Source organism: Eleutherodactylus coqui, chromosome 8, assembly GCF_035609145.1.
Source record: "Eleutherodactylus coqui strain aEleCoq1 chromosome 8, aEleCoq1.hap1, whole genome shotgun sequence".
NCBI lineage: Eukaryota > Metazoa > Chordata > Amphibia > Anura > Eleutherodactylidae > Eleutherodactylus > Eleutherodactylus coqui.
The window spans coordinates 42,270,826-42,298,406 of NC_089844.1; the positions used below are offsets into that span (position 1 = coordinate 42,270,826).

The window sequence follows — 27,581 nt, forward strand, 5'->3', positions numbered from 1 at the left end:
GTCCTGCGAACGTGCGCAGTGTATTGCATCAGTACCTCCATAGAATACTGTGGGGCCTTTGGTGCACAAATGCGCAGAAAACTGGAACACGTGGCGGCATTTTGACGCACGCGGAATGTAAACATTAAACTGCTGCGACAAAAACCTATTGAAAACGTGCGGGTTCTGTTCTCTGCAGATTGCGCGCACAAATACACCCGTGTGAGTCCGCCCTTTATGCGCCTTAAAAAAAGCTGGTAGACAGAAATACGCAGAAAGCCAGCCACGTGTTCACGGGCCGAAATACGCAGCATAGCCGTGTGAACGAGCCCGAACGAATCCTGTCGTTACAAAACACAGTGCGTACAGACGTATGAACTGCGCACGCGCGGCCCTTTAACAAGAGTAGTGCGCATGCGCAGCCCGCAATTAGAATACTGCGCATGCGCCGCTCTAACATTCTCTCCAAATGACAACATTGTATTTACGCAAGCGACCGAGCGCACGTTGAGCCACGCCCCTTGTGCTGATTGGTCAGCTTTCCGGAAGTTGGATGAGCTTCCGGTCACAGAATTCCGCTCTACGATATTATTGGTTAATCCTTTGCAGGGGGCGGGGTTTTGATCTTCTGTTGGATACCTCTACTTGTCAGGCTGCCGGGTCACTGAGCGCTGCAGCATGGGCAAGAAGGACAAGTGGGACCGAGGTGAGAGGCGAGAGGCGCTGGAGGCTCTTGTGGGCCCACAGCAGTGTCAGCTCAGGGATGCTGGGCGTTGTAGTTCTCCCACCACAATGTGTGCAGACTTGTAGGATCCTGCTGTGCGTGCTGAGACTTGTAGTGAGGAGTCAGTTCTGTGTGACCCCTGTTATCGGGAGCGGTGGGGTGTCAGCGGTGAGCCCCTCCACCCACCATACGTTCCTATGGGTACGTGATAAAAGTCACTCTTGGACAACCCCTTTAAGAAGGAGCTCCCGCCCCTCCAGAGGCGTCTGATCTACTTCATCCTCGTGATATAACCGTTCTGTCGCTCCTCTGTTACTCTTCCTGGAAGTTCATGGTGTTGGCATGTCCCGGCACTCCGCGATTGTCCGGTTGGTGCAGACCATGTAAGACGTTGTTAAACGTAGAGCGCTATCCAACCGTTTCTGGCTTCGGCTCCTTTTTTCACGGAGCGACTAACGGCTGGAACGAGCGATGGGCGATGTTTGCTTTTGAACGGCGTCCGTTTACCCGTGCAGATAATTAGTCCTTGCAGATTTTTTGTCGGTTTTGCTCGTTTAGCGGCTCGTTGGTTGTCGGGGGAGAGATATCGCCCCTCCTGCGTCTGTGAACGACGGAACTGTCACTTTTTACCCGAAACGGCGAGCAATTAGTCTGTTTTTTTTTTAATAGCTGCGTAAAGTGAAGATAAGTGAACAGGTTCCCGTTCGCCGTTCCGTCGTCGGCCGCTCTCACGCTGATTATCGTTCTGTTTCGCACGAGCCGGCGGTTAATTGCACAGTAATCATTCCAGATAAGAGGGATCTTATTCAGAAGTTTCCAGGAAGAGTAACAGAGGGATTACGGAACACAGAGTCCTACGAACAGACGCGCCATCCTTGTTGGTTTACTACAAGTATTTGCTACGGGCGGATTGCAAAATATGCTTACTCTTGTGCCACTTTTTTGCGCAGTGAGCGAGGAGGCTTTGTGCGAGTGGCTGCACACAATAGTGGGGATGTTTGCGCTGGCGCCGATAGTTCACAGCGGGGGGGGGGGGGGATCGCCACCGCCCTGGATTTAAATGGCTATTAAGCCCAAGGCAGTGCCGGTGTGCTGTATTGCGCTGTCCTCCGTGTACGTGTGTCTGTATTTGCGCCCCTCCTACAGACCTCTATAGGTCCAATTTTTTTTTTCGTGCTTGTGAGAAAAGTGCGTGCAAAAAAAAAGGAGCCCATCGAAATCATTGGGTTTTATTCTGTGCGTATGCCACTCGCAAAAATACGTAAATCCGGCCGTGTGAAGAAGCCCTAAGGCTGTGTTCAGTCCTGTCGGCGGTTCCGTCTGATTTGATGTGAGGAGTAGCGCAGCGTGCCATGCTTCGCTTCTCTCACAATGCCACAGCGGAGCCTGTCATGGGTTGTGCTGTGTGACGCGTGATGGTGAACACGAACGACAAATCAGGAGCGACGACCGATCCTCTGTGATAAACTATTGTCTGCCTGCGACCACCACCAGGGGGCGCTCCCTGCGTACAGACAGGAATAGAAGAACATAAGCTGCCGTATAGTAGGCAATGTGCGGTAGTCGCCATTTGTGATTTTCTGTCGCCGTGACGACCTGAGATTGTGCAGCCCTACGTTGTAAGCGCACTGTTGGCTGCCCAGGAAGGGTCATGTATGTAGCATGTAGCGTGTTCTAGCGCTGGTCGCAGGCATGCGATATATTTTAACCCTTGGTGATGATCCTCGTTCCAGACAAGAAAAAATCCAAGAAGCGTCACTATGATGAAGAGGAGGAGGATGACGACGATGCGCCCACTAACGACCAGGAAGCCGTGCCCTCCGCTGCTGGCAAGCAAGTTGACGAGACGGGCACCAAGCTGGACGAGTACAATGCCAAGGATTACAGATCACAGATGCCCCTGAAGGGCGACCACGGCTCCCGCCCGCTCTGGGTGGTAAGTGTCTTGTAAGGAGGGTCCTGCTGGTTGGGGCGGTATCTGCCCACTAATCACCTCCTCCTTTGCTCTGTGGATAAGCGGCGCCAGTGATGTCTATGTCTCTTCTGTTCTGCAGGCCCCGGATGGACACATCTTCCTGGAAGCCTTCTCCCCGGTCTATAAATACGCCCAGGATTTTCTTGTCGCCATCTCTGAGCCCGTGTGCCGCCCGGTGCACGTCCACGAGTACAAGCTCACCGCCTACTCGCTGTACGCCGCCGTCAGCGTTGGGCTGCAAACCTCCGACATCGTTGAGTATTTACAGAAGCTGAGCAAAACCGGCGTCCCCGAAGGCATCGTGCAGTTTATCAAGGTGAGCCGTCGGGGGCGCTGCTCGGTTCACAGATGCCGGCTGCTTAGTGGGAAAGTCTCATTTTGGACATATTCATAGGGCTTCATAGGCAATATTCAAAATCACATTACTGTATACTGCAATACTTGAGTAGTGCGGTATATAGTACAATCATGTCACAAGCTCGAGGGCCCCGTGAGAACTGAATAAAAATGTAGAAAAGGATTCAATATTTTACCATTTTCAAAAAGAAAAAAAGCTAAAGTTCACCCCCCACTTTTCTCATGAAAAGATCTAAACAATAACCCCTCCTTACATATTTCGTCTTGCCGCGTACACACAAGTCCAAATTATTAAAATATCATAATATGTATCCCGCACAGAGAACACCATAAAATGTGCAGAATGTCAAAATTGCAGGTTTTTGTTGAATAAAAAGTGCTAAAAAAAATATATATATGTGTACCCTAAAATAGTATTAATAAAAACTACAGCTCAGCATGCAAAAGAATGAGACCCCGCAGCGGCGAATCGCTGAAAAGGGTTATGGCGACGGAAAGCGATTGTTTGTTTTTTTGTTTTTGTTTAAAAAAACAAACAAACTTTTTTGAAGTAGTGAAGTATAAAAAAAAACGGCAGAAATTCGGCCTCCTCAGAATTGTACCGACCCACAGAACAAAGCTTGTATAATTTTTTTTGTTACTGTACTGCCAACGCCCTAAAAACTAACCTCCCTAAAAATGGCGCCATTGCAGGTTTTTTTTGCTTTTTTTTGTTTTTTAGTACATTATATAATACATGAAATAAAACTATAAAAAATATATAAATCCTCATGCAAAGAGTACACCTTGATGTAAAAGTAAAGTTATGGCTCTTAGAAAGAGACAAAGGGACAAAAATCTCTGGTCTTGAAGGGGTTAACATCCTAATGACCGTCGATCCGTTATTTATTTGATGGCGGTCATTAGTGGCTCTTAGTCTGTCGCTCTGGGCTTTCACAGCGTTGATGGGAATCCGTGCTGTTAGAGACGGGAGCGCTCTATACACTCTCACCTGAGCGCTGTGTATACACTGTCATGTGATCGCCGGGTGACAAATCACATGACCGTACTGCTGGGTATAACTAGAACCGGTGCAGCTCTAATAGTGAGAGTAAGAAAGTTCCAGAAGGTCTTTCCTGACTGTTAAAATGAAAAAAAAAACAACCATGAACATGATGAAAAAAATAAAATAAACGCCCTCCAATCATATTCTAAGCCCCGCCCCTTATGTAGTGGCCGTAGAGGGGGCCAGAACTAAGATATTGAAGGCCTATTCTTCCAATAGCTCATCATCAGTATTGGATCAAGATCCTCGCCAATCAACTAATTGAAGAGGTTGCAGCGCTCGGGTGAGCTCCGCCCCCTTTTCTTAGGTATGTGGCGTTACGCTCATCAGTCACATGGCCCGAGTTCAGACCAATCGCATTCAAGAGAATGCGACTGAGCCGCTATACTAGGCACAGCCACTATAAAATGTAGAACACCGTGTGTGGGACGCTCGCCCAAGGACTATGGCCACTTCACACCGAGGATTGTTGGGGGTCCCAGGTGGCTGGCCCCGACCGACCTGAGAATGGGTCATTCATAGCTCAGCCCTGGAAAACCCCTTTAACCCCTTCATGACATGGCCTATTTTGGGCTTAAGGACGCAACAATTTTTGCCGGATTTTCTTCTCCGTTTATCAAAAGCCATAACTTTTTTATTTTTCCGTCGACGTGGCCGTATAAGGGCTTGTTTTTTTGCGTGGCGAACTGTAGTTTTTATTGGTGCCACTTTTGGGTACATAGACTATATTGTAAAACTTTTATTATTTTATGATAACAGGGAGAGAAAACGCATCAATTCTGCCATAGATGTTTTTTTTTACAGCGTTAATCATGCAGCATAAATAAGACATTCCATTTTTTCTGCAGACCGGTACGGTTACAACGATACCAAAATTCTTACATTTTTTTTTTTTAGGTTTTCCCACTTTTCTGCAATAAAAACCCTTTTTTGGAAATCTTTTTTTCTATTCTAAATCGCTGCATTCAAAGTCCTGTAACTTTTTTATTTTTTGATGTACGGAGCTCTATGAGGGCTTATTTTTTGCGAGACGAGCTGTAGTTTTACTGGTACCATTTTGGGGTACATACGGCTTTTTTGATCACTTTTATTGCGTTTTTAGTTAGGCAAAATGCTAAAAATTAGCATTTTTGCCTCAGTTTTTTAGCGTTTTTTTAGCGTTTTTTTTCCGTGCACAGTCAAAAGCATGTGCAGCTTATTGTACACGTCGTTATGGACACGACAATACCAAATATGTGGGGTTTTATTTTTTTTTTACCTTTTTTTTATGCTAATCTGAGAAAAAGCATAAAAAAATGTTTTTTTTACTTTTTTACATTTTTTTTAAATTCATTTTTTTAATCTTTGTTTTTTTTTACACTGTTTGTGTCCCTCTGAGGGACTTTAATCACTGCCCTGATGATCGCTGTCATAAGGCATGGCAGGGCTACTGCTCTGCCATGCCTTATTGCTTATACAGCGATCATAGGCAATACAGGACGCCAGTGTCTGGCGTCCTGTTGCCATGGTGACAGGCCGGACTTTCGCGATAACATCGCGAGTTCCGTTCCCTCTGTGAACTCTAAGTAGATCGCGGCAGGGAAGGGGTTAACAGCGGGACGCCGGCTGTGACTGACAACCGGCTCCCGCTGCGGGATAGTGCGGGATCATATGTGATCCCGCGCTATCTCCAGGACGTAAGTTTACGTCCTGTTGCGGGAAGTACCAGGCTGCCAGGATGTAAACCTACGCCCTGCAGCGGGAACGGGTTAAGGCCTGGAATTCGAAGAGTTGCTGTTGGTGAATCCAGAGGCCGAAAACTGACCTTGTGCCATTGAGAGCTGCAGACCTCGTTGCAGTAGCCGAATCTGTCACAAGCCATGCCCCGTGTGAGGAGGTCTAGGGGTGGGGGGAGGGGGAGGGGGGTTCGCTCCTTGGGGTTCTGTAAGACCTGTAAAGAGTCTGCCTGTGTGACATGGGCGTATTCGCTAGCGAAACCTTTGCCCGCTCAAAGGGCAGACAATAAAACCCATTAATAATCCTGACCGTTTTTAACGGATCGCTCGTGTGAATTCATCCATATTAGAAATGGCATTAACCCTTTAACTGCCCGTCAGGTGACTTTTTCTTGTCTGTTTGTCCCCGCAGCTCTGTACCGTCAGCTATGGGAAGGTGAAGCTGGTGTTGAAACACAACAGGTAAGATGGGATCGGCATATAGTGTCCGTACGATATAATGCTGCGCCGCATACTGGTGGGCGCTGTAGGACACCCAGCTGTCTGGCAGATGAGCAGTGCTGGTGACCGCTTATCTCCCCTGCACCTTTCATCTCATGGGGGCAGTCAGAAGCTTCTTGGTCTGACCATTATCCCAGACTCCTGTCCGCCTTTGTTCTTGGCTGGTAATGGCATTTTACTGTCTGCCGAAGGACTCCGCCTGTAGGAGCGCACGATTTACTTCTAGGGTTTCCTAGGTTAACCATGGAGCTCTGGTCTGAAGGATGCGTAATGCTGTGCAGACGGTCGTGGAAAACCTTTATACAGCACAAGGTGTTGCTAACAAATGACTTGTGGGGTCTGTTGCCGGGACCCCCACTAATGCAGAAGACACAGTTGGCACCATAGACTTTCTGTAGCTCCCTTCCCTGTAAGGGCCGTGGCCGTCATTGTGCAGCAGCCCGCACTCTGCAGGTCCCACTGTTCAGATTCTCGCCAGTCAATGTGGCAGGAAAACCTCCTTTAAAGTGATCTTCTGACCCCTGCAGGTACTTTGTGGAGAGCGCCCACCCAGAAGTCATCCAGGAGCTCCTTAAAGACAATGTCATCCGCAGCTGCAGACTGAGGAACGAGGAGGGAGAAGAAACAGAGCTGATCACCGAGACCTTCACTAGCAAATCCGCTGTAAGTCCATTCACTGACAGGTAACATTTATTGTGAATCCAGCTCTTGGGGATGATGATGGCGCTAAAGTAAACTTATAAGAACTTCAAAAGTTAAGGAGATCCACAGCACCTCTCATACAAACACATGGAATGGTCACTCTATTAGAGACTCCCCATCTAGAACTGCAGCAGTTTGTTGTAGATTCCACTAGACCAGTGTTCCCCAACTCCAGTCTTCATGCCCCCCAACAGGTCATGTTTTCAGGATTTCCTCAGTATTGCACAGGTGATGTAATTATTGTCGGTGCCTCAGACATTGCCACAGGTGTTCTTACTATAGGATATCCTGAAAACATGACCTGTTGGTGGTCCCTAAGGACTGGAGTTGGAGACCCCTGCACTAGATGATGAAACCGCTGTGTTGTATCTCATCTGTCCCGAGGAGCAGCCTGCTGTGTGTTCGGACACATTAGTTGGAACACCAGCATTTTATTCGGCAGCTCCCAACTGTGCGGCCCCTGTCTAGAGTGATTCTCCACATCCTCCTCTGACCCCTTTCGGTGATTAGTTCTTCACATCCACAGGATCCTCTTTTGCTGAATGTTTTTCATCAGTCACACCATTCTCTAAATAAAACCTCTACTAGCATTGACCTCTACTAAGGCCGATTTCGAGTAAGGAAGTTTTTTTTTTTTTTTTAAAGCCCAAATTTTGTATCTGTTACCATTGGTTGCCTCTAATAACACCGGTGTGTGCCGACCCACGGGACCTTGCTGCTGAACCGACGTGATCTCCTGCTGCTAATGCAACCCACCCTTCTACATTATCGCCGATGGGTAATACACTAGTACTGTACAGTTGCACTCCAATGTAAACGAACACAGTGATAATGCTGAGGACAGATGATGTCACCTGCAGTCCTATGTAACACCACAGTGATAACACTGAGGACAGATGATGTAGTGGATATCACCTGCAGTCCTATGTAACACCACAGATAATACACAGTAACATGTAAATGTTCATTTTTTCTTTACAGTAGTCTTTTATATTCATTTTTGGTATTAACCCTTTCCAATCCACTGTCTGATGTCTAAAGACATTATGATTTAAGGCTGTACAGCTCTGATGTTGGAAGACTTCCGTTGGGGTTCTTTTACTGTATATTGCCAGCCTCTCTGCTGTCAGAGCCTATCCAATGTGTCACCTCATGCAGTACTGGTGTTAGCAAGCATATAGCGCCGTTGTATAACGGCAGAAAAAGAGTAAGCCCCCTAGGAAAACCAAAATACAAATTGGATCTGAAAGGGTTAAAGACCATATTTATTCTCCATTAAATGGGGTTTGGAGTGTTTTTTGGAATGTCTAGAACGAATTAATTGGATTTACATTGATTCCTATGGAAATAATTGCCTCGATTAGCAACTGTTTCAGGTAAAGCTCATTGCTTTCGGACGGATTACCAATATTAGTAGCGGTTTTACTGTTCCACACCGTTGCCCAAGAAAACCCCACGCAGTTGGCAGTGACATCCCGGTCCCGGTTAGTCTAGCACCGATGACCGGGCCTCGTTGGAAGTCACTCAGATTGCTGATTTTCCCATCTAATGTGGATTTACACTGAAACTGATCCAGAAATCTTGTCACGTGATTTTATGCTGCTCTCCGAGGTCACGGGGAGAATTTGCGGAGAGGGAAGCGCCAATTGTAAGAGGGCCGGGGCTCAATTTGGTGGTCCTAAAAGTTCTGTCAATGACTGCGGAAATTCCGGACTCCACTGCGCTATAAGGGTGAATGCACACAGGCGGAAATTCCGCAATGAGATTTCCTGCAGAACTTGCGCCCGTTCACGCTGCCATCGGTCTATGCAATCCTGTGCAGACAGATGCGATTTGACTGCGTGAAAAGTTGTGCAGTAAGCAAATCGCGGCATGTCCTATTTCTGTGCGAGCCTCTGCGTCACCACCGCAGGATCCGACCCGGCCGTCTGCACTCGCCCCTAGTTGGAGTTTGTAGTCTGAACGACCGTTTTATTAGAAAAGCTGACTATTATGTAAATGATGGTGGTAGGTGACCTTCTACCACTTGGAGCCGCTCAATTCATTGTGTTGAATCCTTCCCAGATCTCTAAGACGACCGATCAGCCCAGCGGCCCGTCCACCTCCCAGGCCCCGGAAACGCAGAACAAGACGGACGTCCCGGCTGACTTGTTTGACTTCTACGAACAGATGGACAAAGAAGAAGAGGAGGAGGAAGAGACGCAGACCGTATCATTCGAGGTCAAACAGGTAAAACGCTTCATTATAGGACCTGAGCTGTTATGGGGCGTGCCTGTCCGCAAGCTTGCTGACTGTTTCCAATAACTTAAAGCACCGTATCACCTGTACCTTTCTCTCCAGCCTAGCAATAGATTTGACTCTCTAGTGCAAGGAAAGAGAGTAAATCCCAGTATTGGAAATACAGGGTTAGCAAGATTAAACCTCCCCCCAACTCGTAGGGCTTTCTGCTGCTCCAAATGAGACGAAATTCGAACAACGGCCACTTAGGATCATGCGCTCGCCATTTATGAAAAGCTTTTAGTAAAAAAGTTACCAATAGGTGGCGCTATAGCTATGTAAAGCATGCTACAAATGTTCAATATGCTCCCCTTGGTTTTCAACTACGTTCTCCATTCGCAAAACAGTGTTTTCCACCACTGAGCCAGGAGTGATCGCTGCCGATGAATGCTGTCCTTCAGATCTGACACTAATGCAGGTCTGTCGCGGTAGACCTGGTCCATTACAGCGCCACCTATCAGCGGCTTTTGTTACTACATTTTTTTTCTTTTAAAAAATGGCGATGGCGTTGTCTGAAGTGGACGTTGCCTGAATTTCATCTCGTTTGGAGCAGCAGAGCGCCCTCTAGAGGCCTCTGAGCTGGGGAAAGTTTAATTGCACTAACCCTGTATATTAAGGAATTGCCTTTTGAGCGATCTATCGTGAGAAGTGACTTCATAGTGAATGTCTGACTCCTCCTCCTCCTCCTCCATACTGGAACGGCCGCCCTGACTTTTCCCTTCTCCTTTAGGAAATGATTGAGGTTCTCCAGAAGCGTTGCATCCACTTGGAGTACCCCCTCCTGGCCGAGTACGACTTCAGGAACGACACTATGAATCCGGACATTAACATTGACCTGAAACCCACCGCCGTCCTTCGCCCGTATCAAGAAAAGAGTCTGCGCAAGATGTTCGGCAATGGCCGTGCTCGCTCCGGGGTGATCGTGCTGCCCTGCGGTGAGCATCTCATCATTGTCGCTGTTTGATCAGCCTTGCTCAGTGTGACTTTTCTCTCGTGTTGCCCCTCATGTGTTAAAGGGGGCTCCAAGTTACTCTTTTTCACTAAAAGTTATGTTCCCCACGCAGTAGAATAACGAATCTGCGTGCCCTCGCCTCTCCCCGCTCCCGCTGTGTGCCGTGTTGCTGCTCGGTCCTCCGGTCTTTGTTTACAGTTGCAGTCTTGCCCGGTTTACCGGACGTCACAGGCGGTGCAGCCAGTAATGGAGCTCGGTGATCGTCTCAAGTGGGGCAGCCTGTAAATGTGACGTCACAGGGGGGACCCGAAGCAGCGGCATGGGACACTGCAGGACAGAGAGAGGCGAGTGTACGCCGATTTAGGGGACTAAAAGGGGAAGATACTTTTTTTTCCCACAAAACGTATCTCAGACCTTTATTAATAGGGGGAAGCAATAAGCTGCGGCGAACAGCAGAGGGCGCCGTTGATCTTTTAACTTTCAGCAGTTACTTTCAGAAGTAAATGGAGTGCTGGTCAGACGTGTCCCATCGCTCTATTCACAGGGCATTTGAGTGCAGCAGTATTGGGATCGTTGGGGGGTCTCAGCAGTTGGACCCCCAGTGATCAAAAGCTTTTTCTCCATCCTGTGGATAGGGGGGTAAATGTGTTTAATGGGGAAGCCCCTTTAACCCCTTCCCAATGTGTGCCAGACTTGTATGGAATGGACTTGGGAGGTGAGCCTGCTGCATAAACAGCGGGTGTCCGCCAACTGACAGCTGTCACCCGCTGGCAATAGCTGTTAAAATGCTGCTGTTAATTCCACATTTAGGCCTGCTTCACATGGGCGACAAAGTCGTGCGATTTTGTAGCGTTGCTACGATGCTACAAATCACATGTATGAGAAGCCCATGGTTTCCTATGGGTCCTTCACACATGAGATGTTTTGTAGCATGCTACAAAACGACACACAAACCTCGCAGGTCCGGCGATATGCCCGCGACACACGAGGTTTTGTAGCCCATGTTTCCCTATGGAGCCTTCCTCTCTGTTGTATCGCATAGCATGAAAACGCGGTTTGCATGCGATGCAACTTTGACAGTAGCAGATGCTACAAAGTCGCGTGATTTTATAGCGTCACATGCGACTTTGTAGTGCTACAAAATCGCGGTATTGCTGCGAGAAAATCGCAGCGATATCGCACGGTGCAGCGATGCGATATCACTGCGATTTTTCTCGTAGCGATGCGGTGTCGCCCATGTGAAGGAGGCCTTAATTGCCCTGATTGATGACTGGGGCTTTGTAATGGCCCCCCTGCAATGTGATTGGGGGTGCTGATACATTATCATGGTAGCCTGGGGCCCTCTAAAGAAAAGAAAATGAAAAATGGCGGTGGGAGGGGGTTAAGCCTGGACGCCCCTATAAGTTCCCTGTTGTAGTGTCTGTCTATCCGCAGGTGCGGGGAAGTCTCTGGTCGGTGTCACCGCTGCCTGCACGGTGCGGAAGAGGTGCCTGGTACTCGGAAACTCTGCCGTGTCAGTGGAGCAGTGGAAGGCGCAGTTCAAGATGTGGTCGACCATCGATGACAGCCAGATATGTCGCTTCACGTCCGATGCCAAGGATAAGCCCATTGGGTGTTCGATTGCCATAAGCACGTACTCCATGCTGGGGCACACCACCAAGAGGTCGTGGGAAGCCGAGCGGGTGATGGAGTGGCTGAAAAGCCAGGAATGGGGGCTGATGATACTGGACGAAGTGCACACCATCCCAGGTACGCCCACTCGCTGACAGTCGCTCCCATAATACACTGCTGGAGATCATAGCCTGATATAATGGGTTGAGGAAAATGTATTTCTATCAGAGCGTGCAGGCCTCGCTCAAGAAAGAGGTGGCAGGGAGACTTGAGGACTTGTAGACTAAGGCTATGGTAGATAACTGGCAAAATTATGAATGCAGCTCTGGATGTGAGTAGAGGAAGTTCTGAGAAATACACTCTTTGTAAAAAAAAAAAGAAAAAAATCAAACCTCTGCCCCCTGCTGGTGTGATGTAGAAAGAGATGAGAAGGGGAACAGCACTTCCAATCAATATGTTGTAGCACTTACAGGCTTGCAGGGTGCACGATCCACAGCCAAGGTCTGGACCCAAAGACCGGAAGAAGCAGGAAATCCTTACAAAATGTGTTGAACCAGCACTCCAGGGGTTAATCATGAATAAAACAGCACTTTATTCCTCAATGGTAAAAGACATAGCTGCAACGTTTCGATCCTACACACAGGATCTTTGTCAAAGATCTTGCTTGACAAAGATCCTGTGTGTAGGATCGAAACGTTGCAGCTATGTCTTTTACCATTGAGGAATAAAGTGCTGTTTTATTCATGATTAACCCCTGGAGTGCTGATTCAACACATTTTGTAAGGATTCCCTGCTGGTGTGATGGTCTGGGGGCCATCGCATACGACAGTAGGTCCTCCTAGTAGTGGCACGAGGGACAATGACAGCTCAGTGATATGTTCAGGGCATCCTGCAGCTACATGTGTTCCTCTCATGGAGGCTAACAGGAGGGCAGCACGATAATGCTTGGCTGTACACACAAGGGGTTCACAGGAAGCCCCCACAACATTGTCACACTACTGTGGCTGCCCGGTAGCCAAATTTATCACCAATAGAACATGTATGGGACCATCTGGGACGCCAACTTTCACAGCCTATGAGTTTGCATGATCTAAAGGCTCAGCTACAACAAATGTGGAGGGATATGCCGCAGAATACCGTACAGAACCTGTATACTTTTAGATATTGTATCCAAGCTAAAGGCAGTACAAACAGGGTACTAGAGCCTCCATGCTGCTCGTATCACATCTTGTATCCAAGCTAAAGGCAGTACAAACAGGGTACTAGAGCCTCCATGCACCCTGTATCACATCTTGTATCCAAGCTAGAGGCGGTACAACAGGGTACTAGAGCCTCCATGCCCACCCATACCACATCTTGTATCCAAGCTAGAGGCAGTACAACAGCGTACTAGAGCCTCCATGCCCCCCGTATCACATCTTGTATCCAAGCTAGAGGCGGTACAATAGGGTACTAGAGCCTCCATGCCCGCCTGTATCACATCTTGTATCCAAGCTAGAGGCGGTACAACAGGGTACTAGAGCCTCCATGCCCGCCTGTATCACATCTTGTATCCAAGCTAGAGGCGGTACAACAGGGTACTAGAGCCTCCATGCACCCTGTATCACATCTTGTATCCAAGCTAGAGGCGGTACAATAGGGTACTAGAGCCTCCATGCCCGCCTGTATCACATCTTGTATCCAAGCTAGAGGCGGTACAACAGGGTACTAGAGCCTCCATGCCCCTCCATATCACATCTTGTATCCAAGCTAGAGGCTGTACAACAGGGTACTAGAGCCTCCATGCCTGGGGCGATGGGTTCTGACAATGAGTTTATAGTAAAGTATTTGCTCGGCTTTCTTAGTCATATTTGGCCATGAAACTATTTGTTCCGGTTTGTTTCACATGAAAATTTAACTGGGGCAAGAAAGGTCCAAATTATGTTATAGACCTTGTCACTGTTTGGACCCTAAAACTTAACTTTTAATAATTATGATTAAAATACAGAAACTGACACACAAATAAAAGATGTTACATGTACGATAGAAGATACTTATCACTAATTTACGTGAGTAAATATCACATATGGACCATTGTTATGTCCTGAATCTTAGTGTGTTTGGGGCCACTGTAGGTAAACCCAAATAAGAGGGACAATACTTAAACTATGTTGATCTTCTCCCTGAGGCGTAGGGGAGTTTATTTTGACAGTACACTACAGCAGGCAGGAATAACCCCCCAATGAAGTGTCAATCAATTAGAGATCTTAATGGTCACCAGGACAGAAGACGACTCTGCCGTGACATGTTATTCAGGTCTAATGAATTTAATAGGTCTAGTTTGGTCCAACACGTTTCGCTCCACTCTGGAGCTCCTCAGGGACCTGGATCTGCCTCAATGATACGCCTCTATCAGTATCCTTAGTCACCCCAATAGGTGGTTTCCTATATTATGGCATCTGTTAGGGCAACATATGATGGAAAGTGTTGACACAGAACGAGTGAATCGCCTTCTTGTAATATCAGCTGATTTCACTCCTGTGTCGGTATCATAGAAGCGTCTTAGCAGTCCATTCCATATGAGTGGATCTTGCTTGATCAATTCATTCCCCAGACGTAAGGGAGCAGTAGCAGCAGGTAAATAGAAAAATTGAGAGGAGCAGCAAAACCAGCAGCCTTAGTGGTAGGCTAGTGGTATCAATATTTGTTTCACATGCGATCGTTTGCTCTTTCAGCAAAGATGTTCCGCCGTGTCCTGACCATCGTCCAGGCTCACTGCAAGGTCGGCCTCACGGCCACTCTGGTGCGAGAGGATGACAAAATAGTCGACCTCAACTTTCTGATTGGTCCAAAGTTGTACGAAGCCAACTGGATGGAGCTGCAGAACAATGGCTACATCGCAAAGGTGCAGTGTGCGGAGGTAAGCGGGTGATCAGGGGTGTCCCCTCACTAGTGACACGGACGGCACTGAGGGTGCGATAACGGTCGTCCTGTGAGCGCTTGTGGCTGCCAGAAGAATTTAGACTTTTTGTTTCACCATTTTGGCCCTGCCCGGCTTCAGGTCTTTCTGCGAGGCGCATCAGATGCATCCAGATTCTGCTCTGTAGACAAGCGGCTGCGCAGTGCAATTATGTCTTCTACTAGAGACAGGGAGGCTAAGAGTTGGGGCATTCCTCTACTGATACTGGGACAGTCATGCCCCTTTTACACGAGCCGATTGTCGTTTCAACGAGCGACGTCCCCCCTGACCCATTCACAATCACTCCTGCAGCTTGTTTGGATCGTCGTTGAGGATCGTTCACTCCCTCGTTACTTCTAAAGACTGAATGAGCCAACGATTATTTTTATGGCGGGTGAAACTGAACAAGAAGCGCTCGCGATTAGATATAACGATTATCGCGCACTTTTGGTCGTTATGATTCTTCAACCGTATTCGATGCGTCTAAACGGGCTTAAGTTGTTGTTTCCAACTCTGCACATTTTTGTGGAACTCCTGTGTGTCTGGAATGTGCAGAGTTTTGCAAGTAGAGGGCGCCGTCAGCATGTACCGCCGTCCATGAGGTGCCAGTCTGCATCTACTGCTGCGCACCAAGTAACATCTTTGCATGCGACTTTTTTAACTAGGAAATTATATTTCTGCCGGTGTCCACAAAAACTGTTACCGTGATTTTTCACAAAACCTTAAAATACAAAACGTGGAAAGTGATAATTTTCTCTGCGTAGCAGACGAGGGCCTCATTCTCTGCAGCCCACAGGTTGTTTTTGTTTTTTTATATGGTTTTATATTTTTTGGCCTTTGGGTTTAGGTGCACATCTGCCGCAAACTTCCCATTTATCAGTGCAGGTCTCACGTGTTCAAATGAAGGGGTTAAATCCGCATAAGAACATGCGTTTTGCATGCAGATTTTGGTGTGGATTATATGAAGAAGTGAGTCTGGCTTTTTATATGTAGGGATTTATTTTAAGGCTCGTTGTGCAAAAAAAAAAAATGACCTGGATCAGCACCAAAATCCACAGTAGAGGCCAGAGCAGGGATCTGAACTGGGGCTTGTAGAGGGCCGTTATTGGCGGGTTCATGCTGCCCGAACCCGGCCCAGGGGTGCCTGTTGCCACAGTGTACGCTTTAGAGTGCATTCACCGATGGCGCACTCTTAAATCTGTGATCTCTGCTGCGAGTGCAGTGCGTTCTGCAAGAAAAACACATTGCATTTGTGCAATAGCAGTGAAAATCGTGAATGTATGTATGTATGTATGTATGTATGTATGTATGTATATAGTTCACTCTCAGGCGGTCCCAGATAAAAATCCCTTATGTGACTAGAAAATCTCTGTAATCAATGTGTTCTTTTCACGCACAATCTCTGACCATATTGCGCTCGGTCAGATATTGCGCCGGAAAATCGACCCTGTGAATGCGTCCTTATTCTGAAACGCTATGGCGTTTTCAGAATGAACAAACTATATGAAGTTTGTCTCTGCAGCGCTGCTCCGAGTCATGGAGGTGGATCGCGCCGGCTTCTCCCTGCCCGCAGCATGATGATTGACAGCTCTCTCCCCTTCTGTGTAGGCAGAGAACTGCCAGTCTACATGCTGCGGGCAGGAAGAGGTTGGCGCGGCCCACCTATGTGACTTGGAACACCCTTCAAAGTGTGTGTTCTGAAACGCTGCAGTGTTTCCGAATACAACCTACATGGGGTGCTGTACATACCTGTCCCGGGTTCCTGCCAGTCCGAGTTCGGGCATCATGAACCTAGTGACGGGTTCCCTTTAAGAAGCCAACACACCCTGCCTTATCTCTTAGTTGGATGTTTGTTGTTTACGTCACTCTTACACTCTCTTTATGGGATTTCTGCCCAGTTTAGGGATTTGGTTTTTGTTTTCTTGCGCCTGAATGAAAATAAGTGGACATATAAAACAGGAAAGTCCGCAGCGGGCGCCTCCATAGGTTTTCATTCTCACTTTCTTTTCCTAATCCCCTCCGCACAGTATTCGCTGTTTGCGTTTGTCTCGTTACTTCCCATCCTGTGTTGTTGTTGCTGCTGCTTTTCCTTCGCCAATTTGCTAGCTAATTTCCTGAAAGCCGGCTGAGCCTGATTAAGACGTCTTTTCTTCCCGATGGCCGGAGGAGGTTGTTGCCGTGGTGAGCGGCTTGTATTGAGGTCTATTCAGCCTCTTCTCCGCAGACAAATGAGCTGCGTGTTCTGAATACGGCCCAGGCCTCCATACTAGCCGCCTGCTCCCTCCTCTCTTTCCTTTCTCCCGCAGGTCTGGTGCCCCATGTCCCCCGAGTTCTACAGAGAATACGTTGCCATCAAGACAAAGAAAAGGATTCTGTTGTACACCATGAACCCAAATAAATTCCGAGCCTGCCAGTTCCTGATTAAGTTCCATGAGCGGAGGAATGACAAGATCATTGTGTTCGCAGACAATGTGTTTGCGCTGAAGGAGTACGCCATCAGGCTCAACAAGTAAGTGGCCCTGCATGACAATCAGCCGCCGGCTCTGCTGCCAGCTCAATGGATTATTTGGAGGTGGGTTGTTGGGGCTCTTGTGTTCACTTGTGTGCAGACCACAAACGTTGGAAAGATTTGCTTTTAGGTCATGTGCAAAAAAAGTGATTGCCCTACATTCGGAACCAATGAAGGAATTGGTAGAAAAAAAGTTTCAACTGCAACAAAACTTTTAAGGTCTCGTTCACACGGGTGTAATTGCGCACGGATCTCAACACACGGTGGCCAAAATTGGGAAATATCCACCATTGACAAATGCCCCACCTGCGGATTTTATTGTATATTTGCCATGTTATAATGCAAGATTCGCCCTTTCCAAGTCCAAAGCAAATACCACAACAAATCTACATATAATGCATGCAACCTTTGTGGCAGATTTGTCCTTGGTGAACGGTCCTGCGAGTCCGCCATTATTGTGTGGGTCACAGGAAAAACTTTTAAGTCCTCCCTGCTGTTTCTCAGATGCTTCAGGCCGGGAGGTTATAATGAAAGGTGACACATCGATCGATATAGATCACATAGGATATGAGCTCACCTCCTCCGCCTCCATGCACAGGTCACTGAGCATACCCATAACACTTGCGCATAGAAGTCTATAGCTGATAGTCGCAGCTCACCTTCTCCCTGCACAGGTTACAGAGCATGCCCACCATATTCTGTCATAGAGATCTATAGGCGATCGTCACAGCTCGCCTCCATCTTTGCCCTGCGCAGATTGCAAAACATGCCTACAACACTCTTGCATAGAGGTCTGTAGGTGATGGGACAGCTCACATCCTCGACCTCTTTGAGCAGATCACAGTGCAATGCTATAGGTGACGGTTACAACTCGGCTCCCTACACAGATCATGCCCATAATATTCTCCAAGCGTTGGAGACCATTGGACCTCGCAGGGCACGCTGGGAGACCGTTGGACCTCGCGGGGCACGCTGGGAGACCGTTGGACCTCGCGGGGCACGCTGGGAGACCGTTGGACCTCGCGGGGCACGCTGGGAGACCGTTGGACCTCGCGGGGCACGCTGGGAGACCGTTGGACCTCGCGGGGCACGCTGGGAGACCGTTGGACCTCGCGGGGCACGCTGGGAGACCGTTGGGCCTCGCGGGGCACGCTGGGAGACCGTTGGGCCTCGCGGGGCACGCTGGGAGACCGTTGGGCCTCGCGGGGCACGCTGGGAGACCGTTGGGCCTCGCGGGGCACGCTGGGAGACCGTTGGGCCTCGCGGGGCACGCTGGGAGACCGTTGGGCCTCGCGGGGCACGCTGGGAGACCGTTGGGCCTCGCGGGGCACGCTGGGAGACCGTTGGGCCTCGCGGGGCACGCTGGGAGACCGTTGGGCCTCGCGGGGCACGCTGGTCAGTCAGGTTGTTTGTAGCCACAATAGTAACATATTGTCCTCCATTGTGTTCACTGATGTGACAGAGGGGGCATCGCGCCAACGCAAGATCACAATTTCCCCCCTTCGGTTGCTCCTTACTTACATGACCCCAAATGGTTAACCGTTGTGTATTTTGGGTATTCGATGAGCCGTTCTTACCCAGCACTTCAGTCCAGACGGATCTCTTTCTGGGAAAGGATTCTTTAATCTGTCTTAAATCGGCCTGAAAAGAGATTAGCCAAAGCGACCTCAAGGAATGTTATTAGATGTGTTCACTGTTCCGAGTGAGTGGGCAAGGAATGAACTCCCGGCAACCGTTAGAAGATGTCGCATTTCCCGGCCCCACTCTGCTTCTTGCTGTCAGTCATAAACTAAATGTCAAAAAGTTTCTAAAACTTCTTCAACAATGAAATCCATTCTCTCCGTCTACAAATGTCACGGTAAACGTTGGTCTAGAATGTTGCTTCATCAGCATAGAATCCACTGGGACTTGTCTTATACTCTGTTTACATCCAAAGCTGCATTCACAAGACATGATGGTAAAGAGCTGCAAATGATCATATGCTGAACCTCTGATTTAAAGGTCCCAGTAATGCTGACCGGTTTTGTTATTCGCAGACCGTACATCTACGGCCCGACCTCCCAGGGGGAGAGGATGCAAATTCTACAGAACTTCAAGCACAATCCAAAAATCAACACCATCTTTATATCAAAGGTAAGAAGCAAAAAGTAAAGAGGTGGGGGAGGGGAAGTTACCGTCTCCTGCAAATGAAGATTAAACAACATATAATTAAAATTTGACAGCTTTCTAATAGTTTTTGTTTAATTTGTTCCCCTTTTCAAGATCTCTGCTTGTTGTCAGTGAATGGCTGAATAAAATTTCCTATTAAAGACCTTGATTTCCTATCTACAAGTTAGGGGATTAATGTCTGATCACTGGAGGTCCAACCTCTGAGACTCCCGGCACTCTTGAGACCCTCGCACCCTAATGCATATACTCAACTGTTGCTCGAATCCCTTCTATGGGAATGGAGGGAGATTGCTGAGCCCATCAATCCCCCTCCATCCCATAGATGTTAATGGAGCAGCGGATGAGCATGCGCAGCGCTGATCCATTCATGTGGTGCATTTGAGTTTGCTATTCTCAGGATGGTCCCTGAGGGTCTCCACCATTGGACCCCTAGTGATTTAGACATTTTGGATGCGGAATTGCTGTGGAATTTTCCGTTAACGAACCCTTACAGGTTTTTTTGTGTTTCCCTTAACGAGGAGGTGGGACTTTAAATGCGACCTAAGTTCACCAAAAGTTTGGTGTTAACTAAGATAACCAACAGTTATAAAGTTAGACCAAATTGTCTAAAGTTGCTCCAGATTTATCGCACCACATAAGTCTTAGACTGCCTGGTCTACATTTACATTCTGTACCCATTAGAATTACTAAATCTGCCCCAATGTTTCCATTTGTGAACAGCAAGCAGAGGTATTTAAGATGGCGTGGGATTGATACACAGTAGTTCTCTATGTAGTGTGGCGTAAGCCAAGATGGACTCTGTTTTTCCTCAACTGAGTGCAGAAAAAAAATTCAGGCCGGTAAACGTTTGTGTTCTGCAGGTCGGCGACACGTCCTTTGATTTACCCGAAGCAAATGTACTGATCCAGATCTCGTCACACGGAGGGTCCCGCAGGCAGGAGGCGCAGCGTCTGGGCCGCGTCCTGAGAGCCAAAAAAGGTAAGACTCTATCGGGTATACATGAAGAATATTGAAGCAGATCTCACGGACGAGTGATGTGATCGGACATTGCATGGGACTACATGTGGTCGGGCATAAGTGGGAAGGACCACAGGGAAGCTACTTTGGAGCAAATAATACCCAGAAGCCTTACCCGCTGATTAGATAAAGCGTAGACAACTCTTATCGGAATACCAAACTGAACCAAAACTACAAAGATACTTGTTTGAAGTCAGTCCATATTAATTTGCCCCAGGGTTGTGAGATCATCCTGGTGTTCCACATATTATTGCATCGCGGAATGTGTATTTCCCTATTTTTTAAGTGTAAGACTATGTGTGCATATTTTGCATTACTTATCCTGCACTGATCCTGAGTTACATTCTGTATTATACTCCAGAGCTGCACTCACTATTCTGCTGGTGGAGTCACTGTGTACATACATTACTTATCCTGTACTGCTCCTGAGTTCCATCCTGTATTATACTCCAGAGCTGCACTCACTTTTCTGCTGGTGGAGTCACTGTATACATACATTACTTATCCTGTACTGCTCCTGAGTTCCATCCTGTATTATACTCCAGAGCTGCACTCACTATTCTGCTGGTGGAGTCACTGTGTACATACATTACTTATCCTGTACTGCTCCTGAGTTCCATCCTGTATTATACTCCAGAGCTGCACTCACTTTTCTGCTGGTGGAGTCACTGTGTACATACATTACTTATCCTGTACTGATCCTGCGTTCCATCCTGTATTATACTCCAGAGCTGCACTCACTATTCTTCTGGTGGAGTCACTGTGTACATACATTACTAATCCTGTACTGATCCTGAGTTCCATCCTGTATTCTACTCCAGAGCTGCACTCACTATTCTGCTGGTGGAGTCACTGTGTACATACATTACTTATCCTGTACTGCTCCTGAGTTCCATCCTGTATTATACTCCAGAGCTGCACTCACTTTTCTGCTGGTGGAGTCACTGTGTACATACATTACTTATCCTGTACTGATCCTGAGTTCCATCCTGTATTATACTCCAGAGCAGCACTCACTATTCTGCTGGTGGAGTCCCTGTGTACGTGGTGTTTGTTCTCATTAGTTGACTCTCTGATATTGATCGCAGCACAGCTTACTTAGTGGTCTCGCACCTGATGGGGGTCAGTGTCCTCCCCAGCCGCCCTGCTTGAATGTCTTCTTTTGAAGTAAATGTTTGTGTAAATTTCCCTCCTGTCAGGCGTGAATAAGCTGTTGCCAAAACACAGGGCCTTTCCTGCCCCCTCTTGTGTTGATTTCCTCTTCGTTAATTCTTGTTCTCTATTCACACTCATCTACTTGCTCCTAGCCCCCTTTTAATGCCTTTTTTGCCCATAGTGCAGCTTACATTCCCCCACCCCCCATGTAACCAGGCAGTCTCTTTCCATTCAGGAGTTTAGGAAAGCTGGGTGACCCCCTGTGAAGACTGCTGAGGGCGGCCATGTTGAAACTTCTTAGAAGTTTGACATTTGATCCGTTTTTGGATCTCCGTCCGGAATCTTCCCACGTAGCGGCACAGACCCCCAGCTCTGGCACTGACTCCTTAGGTAACGAGGTGAGACCTTCGCACCAAGCCTGTGCGTTTCCTTCACTTATTAAGTGCAACTAATAGGCTTGAGCATTTCTCACGGCCTTTAACGCCACCACTTTGTTACCTTGTGGCGGCGGCTGATCTTGTATTCACTGCACCCCCCTCCCTCGGGCCTCCTGCATAATTCACTTTCCCCATTATCCTCCTCCTTCCTGCGCTCAGCTTTCTGCCGCCTGCATCCTCTCTGATTTACTCTCCTTCATTAATTCCCGTTGGCTGGCAGGGACCTGGTCTCGCCAGATGTGTCGGCGGCATACCGGTTACTGATGAAGCCGCAGCGTTTGTTCCATCTCGTATTTTTTTAATCTAGTTTTTCACATTTTTTACAATTTTGTAGTATAATCAGAGATGTTCATCTGAGTCCAACGTTTCATATGGCGGTCTTAGAGAAGAGACGCTAAAGTAAGATGCGCTTAACGTACTGCATTAAGGGGTATTCCCATGTCTGCATCTTGTGGAAACCACTACTAAGGCTACTGTCCACCCAGTCAGAGCCTATGGAAAGAGCCAGCCCTGTATCCATAGATCTCATAGAGAAACCATAGCACAGGGCACTACGCTGTTTCTGTAACTCCCGAAATTATGGAAACGGTATAGCACGCTGCGCTGCTCTGTTCCCTAGCTCCGGGTTTTCCCATCTCAGTGATGAAAAGCCAAGATGTGGATCCCCCTTTATTTGGCGCATGTTAGGCTGTCAGCAACCATAGATTTTAAATTGTGTACTAAGAGTTGACAGATTTCAGCTTTTTTCTGGCGTAAATCTGTTGGCTGTGGGAAGTCCCGCCCCTTCCGCTAAGCACCGCCTTTTCTTGCCACTTTTCAAAAGTAACGAGGAAAATTAAGAAACAGCTGGAGGGTCAGTTTTCTACTAAGTCACACGACTGTATTAAAGAAAACCCTGTTAGAGAGGCAGAGTCTCTCAGAAGTAAAGATGGTCAGAGGTTCACCAATCTGTGAAAAACTGCATCTAAAAATTGTGGGGCAATTTACAGAAAGATGTTCCGCAAAGTAAAATTATGAATACGTTTGATAGTATTACTGTAAATGGTGGGGTATTCAAAGATTCAGAGAAGCTGTAGAAATTCATGTGCACAAGGAACAAGGCTGATGGTCGATATTGGATGCTTGAGATCTACAGGCCTCAGGCGTCACTGCATTAAAAACAGGCATGATTCTGTAATGCAAATTACTGCATGGGCTCAGATATTCTTCCAGAAATCGTTGTCTGTGAACGGGGTTCACCATGAAATCCACAAATGTTAGGTAAAGCTGTATCAGACAAAGAAGCAGCCGTGCATCAACAGAATTCAGAAACGCCAGCGTCTTCTCTGGGCCAAAGCTCATTTAAGATGGACTGAGGCAAAATGGGAGATTACTCTGCGGTCGGATGAAGATGAGATTTGAAATTTGGAAACCACCGACGCCGTGTCCTGCGGACTGAAGAGGAGAGGAACCATCCAGATTATCGGGGCTCTGTTAAAAAGCCTACATCTCTGATGGCATGGGGTTGTATTAGTACCTATGGCATGGGCAGCTTACACATCCTGGAAGGCACGGTCAATGCTGAGCTGTATATAGAGGGTTTAGATCAACATATGCCCCATCCAGACAACCTCTCTTTCAGGGAAGTCGGTGCTAAACCACATACGGCATCCATCACAACAGCATGGCTTCAGAGAGGAAGAGTCCGGGGGCTGAACCGGCCGCCTGCTGTCCAGAAGACCCCGGACTGTTGAGCAGCTACAATCCTACAGACAAGAAGGGGACAATATTCCTCTCCCAAAACTCCTGGTTTTCCTCCCTTCCCAGACATTTACTGACTGTTGGAGAAGGGGATGCTGCCCAGTGGTAGACATGACCCTGTCCTACCTTCTGTGAGATGTGTTGCTGCCATCAATTTCTAATTAAGTTAATTTCTTTAAAATCCAAATATAAGATGCCCCCTTCTCCCTTCTGGTAGGTCTGTTGTGATAACATATAGTATTCTGTTTTTTTCCCCCTTACATTTATTCACGCTTTCCACAGCGTCTAAACACTTTTTGAATGGCGTTGTACTTCTCACAGTTCGGGGTCTGCTACAATTGTATCCAGTCTATACAACCCTCCTGACCCCAGACTGATACATGTTACCTGCACTGCAACAAACCATCGGGACGGGGAGAGATTTGTGCTTACACCGGATACAACTGTAACAGAATTCTCAGCTTTGAGAAATATCAGGTTGTTGTGGGTTTTTGCCTCTTCCTAAAGGGGTTCTGTTAATAAAAACTGAAATTCTATACTCGCCTGTTCCTTCCCTGTCGGTCTACTTACCAGATCTTCTCCTGTCTCCTGCAGTCCAGGGGGAAAGGAGGGGTCACCTCTGGATTCCTGTAGGGTTATGTACATTCACAGGCATTCTCCTTCCTGACTGGCAATGTACACTGCATCACTAAATCACAGTCTGGCAGGTAGTGCTGAGCTGTTGCAGATACTGCGCATGCCCGCTGTCTCTGCAATAGAGCAGCATTCCCTCCCAGCCAGTGAACGCTACGGCACAGGGACATGACCTTCACTGACCTCAGGAAGAAGAATGCGAGGAATGGCAGCTTCATAGCAAGGAGAAGAGAATCCTGATCGCTTGCGGTCAGCTGACCCGGGGGACTGGTTGAAATCGGTGACAAGAAGATGAGGTAAGTAGACTGTCTTTGGAGGAATAGGTGAGTATAGATTATTTATTATTTTTTTATGACAAAACCCCTTTAAGGCCAAAGGCATATGACTATATATATATATATATATATATATATATATATATAGTCCATGGAAGCAGTGCATTGTGGGAGTGCAGGTATAATCTTAAAGGGAACCTATCACCAACTGTGAATATCAAACTAAGTTACGGTGCTCATAGAGCTGGTCACGGCTCCCCGTTCCCGCACTGTCACCGGTGAAAATCATTGGCAGTGGATTTGCTGCTGCAGGCTGCCCATAGAGAACTGTGTGTGTATGCCCAGCCTGCGGAGAGGAGTCCACAGGCGCTGACATCCACAGGTGACCGTGTGGGAACAGGGAGCCAGGTATGGATAGAGACTACATCCCCAGACTCCTCTGGACTTGCCCTATAAGCACCATAACTTAGTTTATGACACTCCTAGGTGGTGGCTGGTTCCCTTTAAGTGATGAGGCACATCCGGATGACAGTGAGGAACCAGCATAGGTTTTGTTCTTACTTTAAGAGTGAATCGAGAAGATAATGATACGTTGGAGAAGACCATATGAGCAGAGGGTCTCCATGTTGTATATAGAGGATAAGATGTGATACGTGTTTATATAACATGCGCTATTCTTGTACTCTTCCAGGAATGGTCGCTGAGGAGTACAACGCCTTCTTCTACTCTCTGGTGTCCCAGGACACTCAGGAAATGGCCTATTCCACCAAGAGGCAGAGGTTTCTGGTGGACCAGGGATACAGTTTTAAGGTACGGATGATGTAGCATAATCACACACATCAGATGGGTCCGGCCACCCTGGTGTGATCAGCAGCAAGCGTCTTGGGGTGTATTCACACAGGCTGGATTTTGGTGCTGGTCCGCAGCACGTCATCCTTTCAATTGAAGGCGTGAAGTCTGCTGAGGATCTACATCAAACTGCTGGGACCCCCAGAGATCTGTGCACCCTGAGCCTTCATGAGAACGGGAGCGATGGTGCTCTTGTGTGACCCCTCCGCACTCCATTTACTTCAATGAGACAGGCAGAGATAGGTGCACTTGGTTATCTTCCTCTGTCCCATAGAAGTGAATGGAGTAGTGGTCACACATGCTCTCTGCCGCTTCATTCACATGGAGTATTCAGAGTACACAGATCTCAGGATCGCTGGAGGTCAGAGCAGTTAGGCCCTCAGCAATCCAACATTTAATCCTGTCCAGTAAATAAAGGTCTTCAGTGGGCAAACCCCTTTAAGGGAAGTCCATGCAAAAAAAGGTGCTGCTGCATGTTCCTGTGACTGCAACAATGCAAATCACTCATGATCATTCAGGGGGTGGTCCCCCTCCATATGGCATAGGATAAGGGGGTGAACAACCCCTTTTAGGACCAGCTCTAAAGGTTCAGTACGAAAATAATTTATTTTTGCCTTTCTTTGCCATTCTGTCGTTGAGGGCGGGGTCATCTACACGGAAGAGAAGCTATCGCTAACGTGTTGTGGTGATATGTTCATGGATTTACTTTCCTTATCACATTTGATCAGGTGATCACTAAGCTGGCCGGCATGGAGGAAGAGGACCTGGCCTTCTCCACCAAGGAGGATCAGCAGCAGCTTCTTCAGAAAGTTCTGGCCGCCTCCGACCTCGATGCTGAAGAAGAAGTTGTGGCTGGAGAGTTTGGATCCAAATCCTCCACCCATGTGAGTACAGTGCTGCATGATACATTATTCCCTTCTCTGTATGAAGGGGTCCTCCGACACTGAGTCTCCCCCCAGAGAGTCATGCAGCTATCATGTTGTGTGGACACAAGATTAAAGAAGTTTTCTAGGCAGTGATGGGATACTCCGGGGTTGGAGCTGAGGCCGCTTCTCCGACCCTTGGACAGTGTCTGGCACTCTTAATTTCAGGCGCAGATCTCATTGGAATCAATGGGAGCTGTGCCTGCAATTACAAACATCTGCCACTACACGGGTCGGAGCAGCGGCTTCTGCTCCCACCCCGGTGGATGTCAGCACTGCCTGGAAAACCCCTTTAAATAAACCACAACTCATTCTTTGCTTCCCTCCACAGCTTGCCCGGCGCGTAGGAACCATGAGCTCCATGTCTGGGGCAGATGACACCGTGTACATGGAATATCACACTCCGAGAAACAAAGGCGCCAGCAACAAGCACGTGCACCCGCTCTTCAAACGCTTCCGTAAATGAAATCCGAGGTTACACTAATCCGATGCACTACCCATGGAGAAGTATGGAACAAGAAAATCTGAAGGCCCTGAAACGCGCTGCTAACCTCTTGTCAGGAAACGCTGAGATGACAGATTATTTTTCTAAACTTTTTTTTTTTTTTTTAAAAGCCTCAAAAACTATTTATTGGCGCATTCCCCTGTAGATGGCGGGCGGACGCTCACAGATGAATATTCCTTACAGGAATAGTAAATGATCAGTTTTCTTGCTTACCTGGAACCTGTTGTGGTCCCAGAATGTAGTGATACATTGCTATGGGTCGGCTGCCGTGTCAGGTGCAGCTGCCGGGAGGGGGGGGGGGGGGGGACAATGGTGTGTAAAATATTACTGTACAGAACGTCTGTTTCAATTCATTGAAATAAAACTCTTCATCTTGTTGTGACTTCAGTCTGCTGCTCTCTGGTGTCAGCTCCTCTGCTTTGATTCAATGACATATTAGTGTACGGTTACAAGAAAAAATGAACCCTTCGTTGATTACTAATCAAATGTTGCAGTTGTAAATGAACACAATGTAACTAATAACACAGGCCGTTGTTCATCATCCACAAGGAGAAAAGTTAAGTGAACCTCTGTGATTAATGACTTTTTCCAAG

At 47.7% G+C, this 27,581-nt stretch overlaps 1 protein-coding gene across 1 annotated transcript; it reads left to right on the plus strand.

Annotated features, from left to right (window-relative positions):
• The first annotated feature begins 538 nt into the window (after positions 1 to 538).
• On the plus strand, positions 539 to 27,370 carry ERCC3 (ERCC excision repair 3, TFIIH core complex helicase subunit). The gene is made up of 15 exons (XM_066575561.1): positions 539 to 685; positions 2,437 to 2,639; positions 2,758 to 2,994; positions 6,208 to 6,257; positions 6,824 to 6,959; positions 9,063 to 9,227; positions 10,006 to 10,210; positions 11,662 to 11,976; positions 14,553 to 14,737; positions 17,083 to 17,285; positions 19,322 to 19,418; positions 20,315 to 20,432; positions 25,403 to 25,521; positions 26,289 to 26,444; positions 26,815 to 27,370. The coding sequence occupies exons 1-15, from the start codon at positions 658 to 660 to the stop codon at positions 26,947 to 26,949; spliced, it is 2,352 nt and encodes a 783-aa protein (XP_066431658.1). The 5' UTR covers positions 539 to 657; the 3' UTR covers positions 26,950 to 27,370.
• Positions 27,371 to 27,581: the final 211 nt, after the last annotated feature.

What these genes read in the sequence shown, in the direction of transcription:
- ERCC3 (XM_066575561.1), top strand. Translation starts at nt 658, where the DNA reads ATGGGCAAGAAGGACAAGTGGGACCGAG. An exon ending in GCATCGTGCAGTTTATCAAG is followed by an intron (nt 2,995 to 6,207) that starts GTGAGCCGTCGG and finishes TTGTCCCCGCAG; the next exon opens with CTCTGTACCGTCAGCTATGG. An exon ending in TATCATTCGAGGTCAAACAG is followed by an intron (nt 9,228 to 10,005) that starts GTAAAACGCTTC and finishes CTTCTCCTTTAG; the next exon opens with GAAATGATTGAGGTTCTCCA.